Below are 12,207 nucleotides of genomic sequence, written 5' to 3'. Positions count from 1 at the left end.
GGGGTTTCTTTTCCAAAGTGTCTCATTTCTCTGCAGGACGAGCCCTGCTCCGCTCGCCGGTGCACGGACTGAGTACAAACAGGTCTGACTGCAGCCGTCCTGGAAAGCAAACAGCCGGTGCAGGCTGGGCTGGCCCCCCTCGCCAGCTGGGCAGCCCAGAAACATGCTTCCCTGCAGCATGGGCTGCTTTCTTTTGGGGGGAAAACGCGTCTTTCCTGGTGTGTTTGTGTGTGTAGGGTCGAGTGGGATGGTGTGGGTTTGGTGGTAGAAAAAGTGTAAACACAGAAATGCAATTTCTTGCTTTAACGAGGGGGGGGAAAAAGCAAAGGTTTTCTGAGAGGCCGGTGGCTTCTGGAGCTGGAAAATCTCTGCTGGGAGGAAACGGCTTTTCTGGTTTTGTTGTTCTGCCACCCCTGTCGCTTTGGGGGCAGTGGGGTGTTTTGAGGCGAGGTGGGGTTGGGGTGGTGATGCCCACGAGGGCTGCCCCAGCCCTGGTGGGGGGGGGTGTCCCCTCCCTGTGCTCAGCCCTGTGGTGTGGGTGGGAAGGGGCTCCCCCCGTTGGTTTGGGGTCTCGATTCTGGAGGACTGTGGGGTGCTGGGTGGGAGGAGGAGGAGGAAGGCTGCTCTGCTGCAGCCTGCTGCCAGGGGCCCGGGGGTCAGTGCCCCCAACCCCGTGTGGGGTGCAAGGAGGCGGTGCCGCCCGACCCCCAAACTGCGGGTGGTGGTGGGGATGCCCCAAAGCGGGGTGGGCGCTCCCGTGCGGTGGGGCGCGGCGCTGCCCCTTACATAAGCCCGTGACGCCAGGGGGCGGCCCGTGACGTCACGGCGGTGACGCACTCCCGGAGGCGGCCGGTTGCGGCGGGAGGCGCCCGGACCGCCCCGCGCCGCCGGGCCGGGGCAGCGCCGCGCCGGGCATGGTGTGCGGGCGGCGGGGCTGCTCCGCCGGCCCCCGCCCGCCGCTCCCGCCGCGCCATGGAGCTGGAGAACATCGTGGCCAACACCGTCCTGCTCAAGGCCCGCGAAGGTACCGCGACCCCCCGAACCCGCCCCCCGGCCCGCGTCCCGCTCCCCCTCCCCGCCCTCGTTCCCACGCTGCATCCCGGCTCCCCTCCCCACGCACCCTCCTTCCGACCCCCTCCCGACGGGCACCCGCGGCCCGGGTCACCCCCCGCACCACCCCGTGGGCACCCCCAGACCCCTCCGTAGGGGGTGGCCGGGTGGGCTCGTCCCGGTTGGCATCGCCGAGCCCCCGGGAGGGGGCGGCTGCCCCGCCGCTGTACCCGGTGCTGTGGGACGTGTCTGTCCGTCTGTCCCACCCACCCTGCAGACCCAGGGACGCGGGGCAGAGAATTTAAAAAAGCAATTTAGGTGCCGTTTCCCCAAGTGGTGCATGTGCCGAGACACCCCGGGCTCGGGACTCTGGTCCGCCGAGAGCTGCTCTGTCCGTCCGTCTGTCCGTCCGTGCCAGCAGGACGTGTCTGGCGCGAGCAAAACTTTGCTGGTGCCAGGACGGCTCGGTGCAGGCCTGAGCGAAACGGGCGCTGCCAGGAAAAACATGGCCTTGCCGGTGCGCCGGCGGAGCTGGGGTGGTGCCGGCGCCGCTGCCCCGGTTCGGGCCCTGCCAGCAGCTGGGGCGAGGCCTGGGGGGCGAAAGGCTGCGGGCGTCCGCGCCCCTCCAAAAGCAGGGCTTGGCACGGGCTCCCGGGGGAGCGCGGGCGCCTTTGTTTGCTTTTGGTTTCCTTTGGAAAACCGGCGCCCTCGTCGCTAAACCTTTGTGACCGAAAAGTAAACGGCCCCAAGAGCCACCAGTGCTGGCACAGCCCTGCGGGCGAGGCGGGGGAAAAGGCGGCTCAGAGGTGATCCCATATTTTTTTCTTTTTAAATCCCGGTTTCTAAAGGTTCCCTTACCCCTATCGCGGTCACTTCCAGCAGCGCTGAAGACGCCATGGGGACGGCCCATGTGCAGGGCCGCAGAGGTGCCGGTGCCCGTGCTGGGGAGGGAGAGGCTTGGCGTCGGGAGCTTGGAGCCGCCAGCCAAGCGTTCGCACCGATGCTCCCTGCACGGGGCTGGACCCTGCTCCTGTCCCACGGGATGCACAACGGCCGCCCACGCGAGCCGGAGCCTTGTCCAGGCCAGAGCTGGAGAAGGGGGATTTGGCCTCGAGGGCGAGGGGGGCTCCGCCGCCGTGGGTGCCAAACGGGTTAATGTCGGTGTGCGGCGGCTGTGAGAGGCGCCGGAAGCCGGGAAGTGGAGCGGGACGAGGGCTGGGTCCCGGCCGGGCGGCCGCTTCCCTCCCCGGCAGCGTGGGGAGGACCGGAGCCGCTGCAGCAGGAAGCTGAGACCCCGCTGGCCACGGCTGGGGGTCCCCGCGCTTGGGGCTCACAGGCTGGCCTCGTGCTGGAAGGCTCAGGGGGCTTGGCGAGGTCCAGCCCCAACATCCCGGAGTGGCCATTGGTGCCGCCTGTAATTGCATTTGGCCAAATTCCTCCGTCCTCGGGGTGTGCTGGGGGGAGCTTGGCCTGGCCAGGTGACCCCGTGCTCCCGGTGCTTTTGGGGGCGCTGGCAGCAGTGGTCCCGTACCACGTTCAGATGTGGTGTAGGCGGGTGCCACGAGCTGTGGGTTCGGGGTCTCCATGGTTTGAGGGGCTCCCCGAGCTGCTGCAGCCTGCTGCATAAAGAAAAGGGCCTTGCTCTGCTGCAGGGCCCCTTGCTTTGACCTTGTGGCCCTTCCCAGGGTCTTTGTCCCCCCAAAGGTGGTCTGGGGGGGCTGCTCCCCCACGAGGGCTGCAGGGGTCTCTGGCCAGCCAGACTCCCTGGGCTTCTTGACCAGTTCTGTGCTGGGGCCACTGGAGCTTTCGAGGGAGAGCTGACGTCCCCGAGGGCTCCTAAAGCTGAGGGAGCCAGAAGGGCTTGTCCGCCCGCGGAAGTGCCCGGGATAAAAACCCAGGAGCGTGCGGGCGCGGAGGAGATAACAGGCGGTGAGTAAGGCTTTATGGCTCGCCGGGGCGGGGGCAGCCGGGTCCGTGCCTCGCCGGGCATCGGGTGCCACCTCACAGCACGCCGGCTGGCGAAGGGGGACCTGGGGGGGACACGCTCCTGCCTGCCGCGGGGCTTTCGCTGCTGGCAGCTGTGTTGGTGTAACACACCCCCTCACGTGCGCCGTGCCGTTTGGTACGTGGGCTCCTTTCCGCTGAGGAACAGTTTTATTTTGCTTTCAGCAGCTTTTCTGGTTGCTGCGGTTGGCTCGGCAGCGGCAGCATCCACGCGGGGTTTCCCGGTGCGGTTCACCTGGGGGGAGCAGGGCCGAGGGGAGCGCCGATTTCCCATGTTATCTTTCCTGCTGCATCTCGCCACCGGGCAGGCGACTGGCTCTCGTCTGTACAGGCAGGGAGCGGGCAGCGGCGGGGTGCCCCAGCACGGCTGCTGGCCGCTCCCCGCCTGTCCTCCTTCCCGGCTGCCCTGACCCTGCGGAGGATGCTGCGGGAGAGGGGCCGGGTGCTTCTGGGATGTCCCCATCGGTGCTCTGCTGCCCAGCGCTGAGGGGTCCGTGCTGACGGGGGGGTGGCTGTGCCCAGGCCCCCTGCCCTGCCTGCAGCCCCACGCCGGGCCAGGAAGGGCTGCCAGCCCTTCGTGCGGCTCCGCCAGCTGCCAGGATCTGGCTCCACCCTGGGAAGCCGAAGCAAGGGCAGAGTCGCTTCCGCAGGGGGGCTGCAGGCGGTGGTGGGGACATGGGCTGAGTGGTCCTACCCGTGGCGGGCTGGGGTGGGGGCTCGGTGTCCCTGCCCTTAGGGACACACGCACTGCCTGCGTGGGTGCGTGCGCTGCCCGCAGAGGCGATGGCAGCGGTGTCTCCTTTTCTGGCTGGCATGGAAAGCTGCCTGGGCTGCCGTGGCTCGGGGGAGCCCCACTTCACAGGTCCAGGGCCCTGGGGCGCAGCCTGATGCTCTGGGATGAGAAGGGGGAGCTGAAACCCCCAGCAGCAGCCCTGTGCGGCAGGAACAGACTGAGCACTCAGTAGGGCTCCCGCCTGCCCGGCAGGGTTGTGCTGGCTCGGCACAAGGATTGTAGATTATATATTTCTTCCCCCTTTACTTCGAGGTCTCTGGGTCTCGCGCAGGCTCTAGCTCCATGTCCTGGTGGGACCCATGTCTCTGCTTCCCTCGCTGCAGCGACTGGCTGGGGTGGGAGAGGTGGTGGTGGCTGGGGCACTGGGAGGGGAACAAGACAGGTTTTGCTTTGCCCGGGCACGCTATGGGTGGAGGAGCAGGCCCCACTCCGAGCCCTGCACCCCCTTTGCCCTGGGGCCTCAGTGGGAGCTGGGGTGGCTCTGCCACAGGTCGGTTTTGGTGCAGTTTCACTGGGCATGCACTGGGAACGGGACAGGCACTGGGGACGTGGTGCTCTCCCCTGCTTGCCCTGGCTATGCCATGCCTGGCACGCTGCAGGGGGGCCCGGACTGGGGAAGGGGGATGCTGCAGCAGGAGCATGGGTGGAGGCAAAACATTTCTGGTATGAACTTCCCCGTACGCTCAGCTACCCTCCTTCCCACCCGGCCCGCAGCCTTTCCCCAGCAGCACCATCCCAGCCCCAGCAAGCTCCGGCGAAGCCCGGCTGAGAGCATTTTCCCAGGGTTCAGCCAGGGGAGATGTGTTTGGCACGGGTGATGAGCGTTAATTTATTTTTATTGTCACAGCAAACAAGTCGGAAGGAGCGCCGTAAAGCGTCGGGCGGTGCGGGGTGCCGGGGGCTGATACCTGCAGAGTCTGTGGAAGCGGCAGGGAGGGAATAGCGTGGGCAGCATGCCCCTGAGCCCGGCCACGAAGCTGCAGCCGCTGAGCATCCCTGCGAGGTCGGGGCTGCCTGGGCTGCCCGTGTCAGATGGCTCCTGGGGCGGGTGGAGGGTCCTTGCCTGGGCATCACCCCTTTGCCAGCCACCTGTGGGGCTTCAGACTGGGCACCGTGGGGTGAGGAGAGCGGCTGCTCCTCTTCCTCGGGCGCCAAGTGCTCAGGGCCCTGTGCTGCCGGTGTCAGGGTGAGCGGGGTGCCCGGGGACCCGCGCCCTCTCGCCACCAAGGCTGCTCCGCTGGCTGACGCGGGCCTATTCCTGCCGGAGGAAGCGAGCCGATGACTGCAGGAAGCTCTGCCCGGCCGAAACGCCGGCCCCGCCGGAGCCCAGCACTGCGGCGTCCCGCGGGCTCGCCTCGGCGTCACCGGGGCCGGCGGCGGGCGGTGCTGGCCGGCCACCAGCTCAGAGCTGCGCTGATGTCAGGTCCCTGCAGGGATGACTTCACGCGCCAAGCATCCGCCCGCGAGCCCGGGAGGAGCGGCTGCTGCTGCAGGGCCATCTTCTGCCCCCTCCTCATCCTCGGAGAGTCCCCGTCCCCGAGGAGGCAGAGGCCGGGCTGCTGCAGCCCCAGGAAGATAAGGAAACCAGATGTTTCCAGGAGGGAGCGATGCGGGGCTGCGGCACTGTTCGGGGACGAAGTCTGCACCCGCCGGGCTCGGCCTGCACCGGCACTGGGCAGTGCCGAGGGGGGTCCTATTCCTGCCCCAGAGCGGGGCTGGGAGCTGTGACTGTGTGGGGTCCTCTCGGCTGTTCGGGGTGAGGGTCTCCTCGGGGGTCAGAGCCCTCTCCAGGGCTGAGGGCACGTTTTCCCACATGATTTTAGAGTTGCCTGAAGCCCTGGTGCGGGTACGTGTGTGAGCGATGGGTTTTGGGGACCAGCAGCGGTGGGATGGGGGGGAAACCCCAAACCAGATAGCTCTGCAGGACTGGGCAGGGGCTCTGTCGCCCCGTTCATCCTGTTGCTGGCCAGGCTGGGGCAGCGATGCTCATCCCACCAGCGTGACCTCTTCTCTCTTTCCCCCCCCGGCTGCAGGAGGTGGCGGCAAGCGGAAAGGCAGGAGCAAGAAGTGGAGGGAGATCCTCCGGTTCCCGCACATCAGCCAGTGCGATGAGCTGCGGAAGGGCCTGGGTGAGCCGGGGGGACACCGGGATTGGGCAGAGCCGGCTCGCGGGTCCCGGCACGGTGCCGGCTCGCAGCCGCGCTGGGGCTTGGCGGGCGCGGGGCCGCGGCATGTGCTCGGCCGGCGCGTGGCACGTCCCGCCTTCCCTTGCAGAGCCGGACTACGGCAGCCTGTGCCAGAAGCAGCCCATCGGCCGGCTGCTCTTCCGGCAGTTCTGCGAGATGCGGCCGGAGCTCCTGCGCTGCATCCGCTTCCTGGACGCCGTGGTGAGGGACCCTGCGGGATGCCACCGCTCCGGCTCTGCTCGGGGACGGTGACATGCAGAGGCGTTTTCCCGGGCTGGGGCTGGTCGGGGTTTTGCCGAGTCCCACAGTAGTTTTGCAGCGTGAGCCCGGGGCAGTGGCTGTGGAGCAGTACCCGGGGGGCTGCAGGGGAGGCAGAGACCACCCCGTCCCAGTGCACTGCGGGTTTCTCTCTGGGTGGTGCCGGGGGAAGGGAGCTTTCCATCCCAGCAAGCTCAGAATGCTGCTGGAGAACCCGCCCGTGCCTGCTGCGTGGTTTACCCCGGTCCCAGGAGATTTCAGATGCTGGCAAATGGGAAGCACGAGCATCACGAAATGATCTGTGTTTCCCATTACTGCACGGTTTGTCAGCAGCGGGCGCGTGCCCTGCGCAGTGGGGTCGGCTGCCCGGGGGGCCAGGCGCCCTGGGGGGAGCAGCCAGAGCCTCTCGGACGTGCAGAGACCCGACAGCCATGGGGGCTGCTAATGGGAAATACGTGCCTGTAAAACAGCCCCTGCTTGTGCCGGCTCTTAGAGCTCTTGCAGGACATTTTTTTCCCTTTTTGAATAACCAGAGCTGCCCGGGCTGCAGGGGGCCTGGGTCTGGCAGCCCCCCTCCCCTACTTGCTGCGGGAGCAGTGTGGGAGACCCCCTAGGGCTGCCAGCACCAGTGTGAGCCCCGGTGCCGGCAGCTGCCCGTGGCACGGGTGCAGACGGCTCCCTCACCCCGTGGCTGGGACAGACGTGCTTTGTTTGGGGAAGCCGGGGGCTCGGCGGGGGGCTGCGCCCGGTGCCGCTGGCTGCAGCACCCTCCTCTCCCTGGGCATCCCAGGCGGACTACGAGCTCTCCCCGGATGAGAAGCGGAAGGAGATGGGGGAGGAGATCATCCGTCGGTTCCTCAAGCAGGAGGTGAGTCCTGGGGGACTTTCCCCACCCCAGGCAGCCAGAGCAGGACGGGGCGAGGATGGGATGGGAGCAGGGCCAGCGGGGGGGTGCACAGGGGGTCCCTTGGTGGCTGCAGAGCCACATCCCTGCTCTCCGGCCATCCCAGTGGCGCCCATCACCCAGCTGGGACCGCGGGCAGGATGTGGGAGCGATGCACCCCGGGGCGTGGGTGTGCATCTGTCTGCTCCCCTCGGCAGTCCCCAGATTTCCTCCCCGAGGTCGGCCAGCCCCACGCGAGCCGGTGCCTGCAGGACCTGCAGAAGAGCCCCTGCAAGGACCTCTTCAGCAGCTGCCTGCGGTGAGTGCCCTGCCCGGGGACGGGTGTTGGGGGGCTCTGCGGGGGACACCAACCATCCCCTCTCCCCCCACAGCCCCCTGCATGAGTACCTGAGTGGGGACCCCTTCGCCGACTACCGGGACAGCATGTATTTCGACCGGTTCCTGCAGTGGAAGTACTTGGAGAGGTGAGCGGGGTGTCTGGCGGGGTCTGAGGGGTCCTGAGGCGGGTCTGGGGGGCAGCGGGGTTGACGTGCCTGGGGCTGTGCGTTTCAGGCAGTCGGTCACCAAGGACACATTCCGGCAGTACCGGATCCTGGGCAAGGGCGGTTTCGGAGAGGTACAGCCACGGGGAGAGGGAGGAGGGTGATGGTGGGCTGGTGGGGGCTCACCCAACTGCTGTCCCCCCCCTCCCCCGCAAGGTGTGTGCCTGTCAGGTGCGGGCCACGGGGAAGATGTACGCCTGCAAGAAGCTGGAGAAGAAGCGGATCAAGAAGCGGAAAGGGGAGGCGATGGCCCTGAATGAGAAGCAGATCCTGGAGAAGGTCAACAGCCGGTTCGTGGTGCGTGTGGTGCTCTCCTGGGGTCCGGGGAGCCGCGGGGGGCCGGGACCGGCACTGACCGGCCGGGGCGGGCACGCAGGTGAGCCTGGCGTACGCCTACGAGACGAAGGACGCGCTCTGCCTGGTGCTGACCATCATGAACGGCGGCGACCTCAAGTTCCACATCTACAACATGGGCAACCCCGGCTTCGAGGATGAGCGCGTGGTCTTCTACGCGGCGGAGATCTGCTGCGGGCTCCAGCACCTGCACCAGGAGGGCATCGTCTACCGGTGAGCGGGGTGTGGGCACAGGGCCGGCGGGGCGGCTGGGTGGGATCGCTCCGTGCTGAGCCGTCCATCCGTCTGTCCCTGCAGGGACCTGAAGCCAGAGAACATCCTGCTGGATGATGATGGTGAGGAGGGAGCTACTGGATCTGGCTCTAGGCTTTGGAGATGGGTCTCCACGTGCCTCCTGGGGGGTCTCTGGCTGTGTTTTGGGGATGACGTGGGGTGGCCCTTCCCTGGGATGCTGCCCTCAACCCCCTCCCTGCCCCAGGCCACATCAGGATCTCTGACCTGGGGCTGGCTATCAAGATTCCTGAAGGCGAGACCATCCGGGGCCGCGTGGGCACTGTCGGCTACATGGGTGAGCGTGGGGGGCTGCGCCGGCCAGGCTGGCCCGGGGGGTCCCTGTGTCGCGGTGTGCCTGATGGCTGACGGGTTTGGGGCCGTGCCTCGCAGCCCCGGAGGTGATCAACAACGAGCGGTACACCTTCAGCCCCGACTGGTGGGGCCTGGGCTGCCTGGTGTACGAGATGATCGAGGGGCAGTCGCCCTTCCGCGCCCGCAAGGAGCGGGTGAAGCGGGAGGAGGTGGAGAAGCGGGTGCAGGAGGACCAGGAGCTGTACTCGGACAAGTTCAGTGAGGATGCTCGGGCCATCTGCAAGATGGTGAGCTGGGGAGCGGCTGGTCCCCGCGGGGGCCAGGGCTGGCTCCACTCCCCTGCCGTGACCTCCTGTCCCCCTCCCCAGCTCCTGGCCAAGGACCCCAAGCAGCGGCTGGGCTGCGGGGCTGACGGGGCGGCCGAGGTGAAGCGCCATCCCTTCTTCAGGACCATCAACTTCAAGCGCCTGGAGGCCGGTATCATGACGCCGTCCTTCGTGCCGGACGTAAGGGGCCGGAGTGGGGTGGGGACCCACCGGGGGGGGCGAGCCCCGCTCCCCCTGCTGACGGCTCTCTGCCTCCCGCAGCCCCGGGCGGTTTATTGCAAGGATGTGCTGGACATCGAGCAGTTCTCGACCGTGAAGGGCGTCAACCTGGACCAAACCGACAACGATTTCTACGCCAAGTTTGCCACGGGCAGCGTCTCCATCCCCTGGCAGAATGAGGTACCGGGGGTGCGGGGCACGGGTGCGGTCCTGCCCTCCTGCAGCACCGCCGGGGCTGCCCATGCCTGTCCCCCTGGTGACCTGCCCGCCCCCCCCCCAGATGATCGAGACTGAGTGCTTCAAGGACCTCAATGTGTTCGGACCCAACGGGACCCGCTCCCCCGACCTGGACTGGAGGCAACTGCCTGAGCCCCCCAAGCGGAGCCTTCTGCAGAGGCTCTTCCGACGCCACGTAAGAGATGGGGGAGTGTTTTCAGGGGGTGGGGGGCAGGGTGTGCCTTGGGGTCTCGCCAAGGTCCCCCTGACTCACTGCCTGCATGCGTCTGTCCCTCGCAGCCGGCCGAGTACACCATCGGCACCACCATCCACCCTCCCAACGCGGCCGCCGTGAACTCACACCCTCCCGCGGCCAACTCTGCCTGCCGAGCCCCGGCCACGGCACCGGCACCATCCTGACCCCTCTCGTTGTCCCGGGGGAGCCGCTGGGATGGGGCAGCCCCCAGCCCCCCCCCCGTGCCCTCTCAGGGTTATCTTGGACCGGCTCAGGGGCCGGGGTCTCCGGGGATGCTCGAAAAGGCGAGGCAGGATGCTGGCGCAGATGGATGCGGGCTGACGTGTGTGGGCAGGGGGTGATGGAGGGGCACTGGGGCAGGAGCAGGGTCTGCCTAACCCCAACCCTGGCAGCTCCCCAGCCCCCTTTCCCCCAGCCCCACATCCAGCCTGTTCTCGGGGGCTCCTGCTGCAGGACCACCCCCACCTGACCCCCAGCCGCTGCTGGGGAAGGGGCCAGGGCAGGGACCTATTTTTGCTGCGTTTGAGCCCGTTATCTTATCGCTGGCTCAGTGCGTGACCTCTGCGGGCACGGGGGGGCTGCGGGTTTATCTGCGCTCTCCAAATAGAAACAAAGGTAGCCTTGGAGCAGGGGGTGCCCCTGGCTCCCCCGGCTCCCCCCAGCCATGCTGCAGGGTCCCCACAGTGGGAGGGATGGGTTCGTCCTGACAGAGTCCCCTCCCCAGGGGGACGCTGCCCCCTCCCTCTTGCTCCAGCCACCACAAAGTGAACCAGGTTCAGAAAAGGGAATTTTCTCCAACGTGGCTGGTCTGGGGGTGGGTAGGGGGGGCTCCCTTGGTCCTTACGGGACAGCTCGGGACAGCCTTGGGGTGCACCAGCCTTGCCCCGGGGCTGGTGGGATGCACAACGGGCACAGTGCCCATGGGGCTGGGTGTGCAAGGGGCAGCGAGCACCCATGGGTGTGCAAAGGACAGGCAGTGCACGTGGGCGTGCAAGGGACAGCGCACGTGGGCTGGGGGGGCCGTGCCACGGGTGCCCAGGCCCCGGTGACTTTGGGTCCCAGCGAATCTGCCTCCGGCGCCTTTGGTTTACATTCGATCCGGTTTTGTACATTTGTAAACAGTTGTAAATATTTGTACGTTGAGTGCCTGGATGTACATTTTTAAGCTAAAAGTTGCAAACGGAGCTGCGTGGTGACTTTGCATGGGGACATGGGGGGCGTTTCATGGGGGACAGGGGCTCAGCGGGTGCTGCGGGGGCTTTTGTGGCTGTTTTGTCTCCCCCAGTGTTTTTTCTCTCCTGTCCTGTGGGTGGGAGGGTGCTGGGCGCCTGTCCCAGAGGGGGGCTGTGCCAATTCCCGGGTGTCCCCTCGCTGGCGTGCAGGATGCGGCCGTGCTCCCCTCTTGCCCCCAGCACCCTCAGCTTGGCAGGGCCAGGCTCAGCATCACCAGCCAAGGGTCCGGGTGGGTCCAGGCAAGTCCAAGCTGTGGCTGGGGCCTCATCCTGCCCCAGGCACGCAAGTGGTGCCGGAGCACGCGCGGACTCAGCCAGCGAGACCAGCCATGCTCCCTCCTGCCCCGACGGAGAGGCACCTTCCCGGTGCCCGAGGTAGGTGCTGGGACCCGAATCCTGCCCCCGATGCCTGCGGCACCGCGCAGCGCTGCTGCTCCCCGGCACCATCCCCGGCGCCGCGGGAGGGCTGCTGTCCCTTCTCACAGGCTCAGCGGACGCAGCGGGCAGCCCAGCAGCACAGTGACGGCGTGAGACCCCCGAGGGACGTCCAGAGGAGATGCTGAGGTGGTGTTGGGAGCCAGTGAGGGTCGGGGGTGGCGGGGTCCCACTTAACCTGACCTTCCTGAGGGTCCCCGATGCCTTTTTGGCACAGCTTCCCAGCAGGCTGCATGTCTCTGTGCGCTGCTCTGGGGACTGGCCGCCCGGAGCATTTGCCTTGCGTGCCACGGCACAGCGTGACCGTCCCTGCGTGTCCCCTCCCAGGGGGCTCAGAGGGGTTCGTACCCTTGCATCCCCCCCAGCCTGGAGCCAGAGGGGTGGCTCTGCCCAGGCTCTGTTTTGGTTCTTCTCGCAAACAACAGCGTGTCCTTGTGCCGAGGCCTTGTGCCTGGGAGCGGCTGCTCCGGCTGGGATAACAGTGGTCCCCGCTGGTTTGCCGCTGGGGGGGGATCTCCCTGCCACCCTCGTCCCTGGTGTTGCATCCCCCAGCCTGGGCGCTCCAGCTGCATCCCTGGCAGGGGAGAGCAAGGTGGGGGGAGCTGCGGGGGGCCGGGGGCTGCACACCTTGCCAGAGGGTCTCACCCACTCTCCTCAGGCACCGCAGACCCGCCGGTGTTTGGGGTGTGTTTGGCACGAGCTCCAGGCTGCGGGGCTGGGGGCTGCCGGCAGGGGCTCAGGGCTTTCCAACCCTCCTGGTTTTGCCTCCCACCGTGTGCAGGCATATGGGGACTGGGTGGATGGAGACCAGCCCTGGGGCAGAGCCGTGGCAGGGACCTGGGCATGA

General features: G+C 67.4%; 1 protein-coding gene across 1 annotated transcript; it reads left to right on the top strand.

Annotated features, from left to right (window-relative positions):
* The first annotated feature begins 844 nt into the window (after positions 1-844).
* Positions 845-10,877, top strand: LOC135317146 (G protein-coupled receptor kinase 5-like). Its single transcript, XM_064472895.1, has 16 exons — positions 845-1,024; positions 5,881-5,976; positions 6,122-6,234; positions 7,082-7,159; positions 7,393-7,493; positions 7,567-7,659; positions 7,748-7,811; positions 7,894-8,034; positions 8,114-8,304; positions 8,389-8,426; positions 8,570-8,659; positions 8,755-8,963; positions 9,045-9,182; positions 9,264-9,401; positions 9,502-9,633; positions 9,738-10,877. The coding sequence occupies exons 1-16, from the start codon at positions 973-975 to the stop codon at positions 9,855-9,857; spliced, it is 1,794 nt and encodes a 597-aa protein (XP_064328965.1). The 5' UTR covers positions 845-972; the 3' UTR covers positions 9,858-10,877.
* The last annotated feature ends 1,330 nt before the right edge of the window (positions 10,878-12,207 follow it).

Source organism: Phalacrocorax carbo, chromosome 24, assembly GCF_963921805.1.
Source record: "Phalacrocorax carbo chromosome 24, bPhaCar2.1, whole genome shotgun sequence".
Lineage (NCBI taxonomy): Eukaryota > Metazoa > Chordata > Aves > Suliformes > Phalacrocoracidae > Phalacrocorax > Phalacrocorax carbo.
The sequence above is the reverse complement of the archived record's forward strand: the minus strand, read 5'-3'. Positions and strand labels throughout refer to the sequence as shown.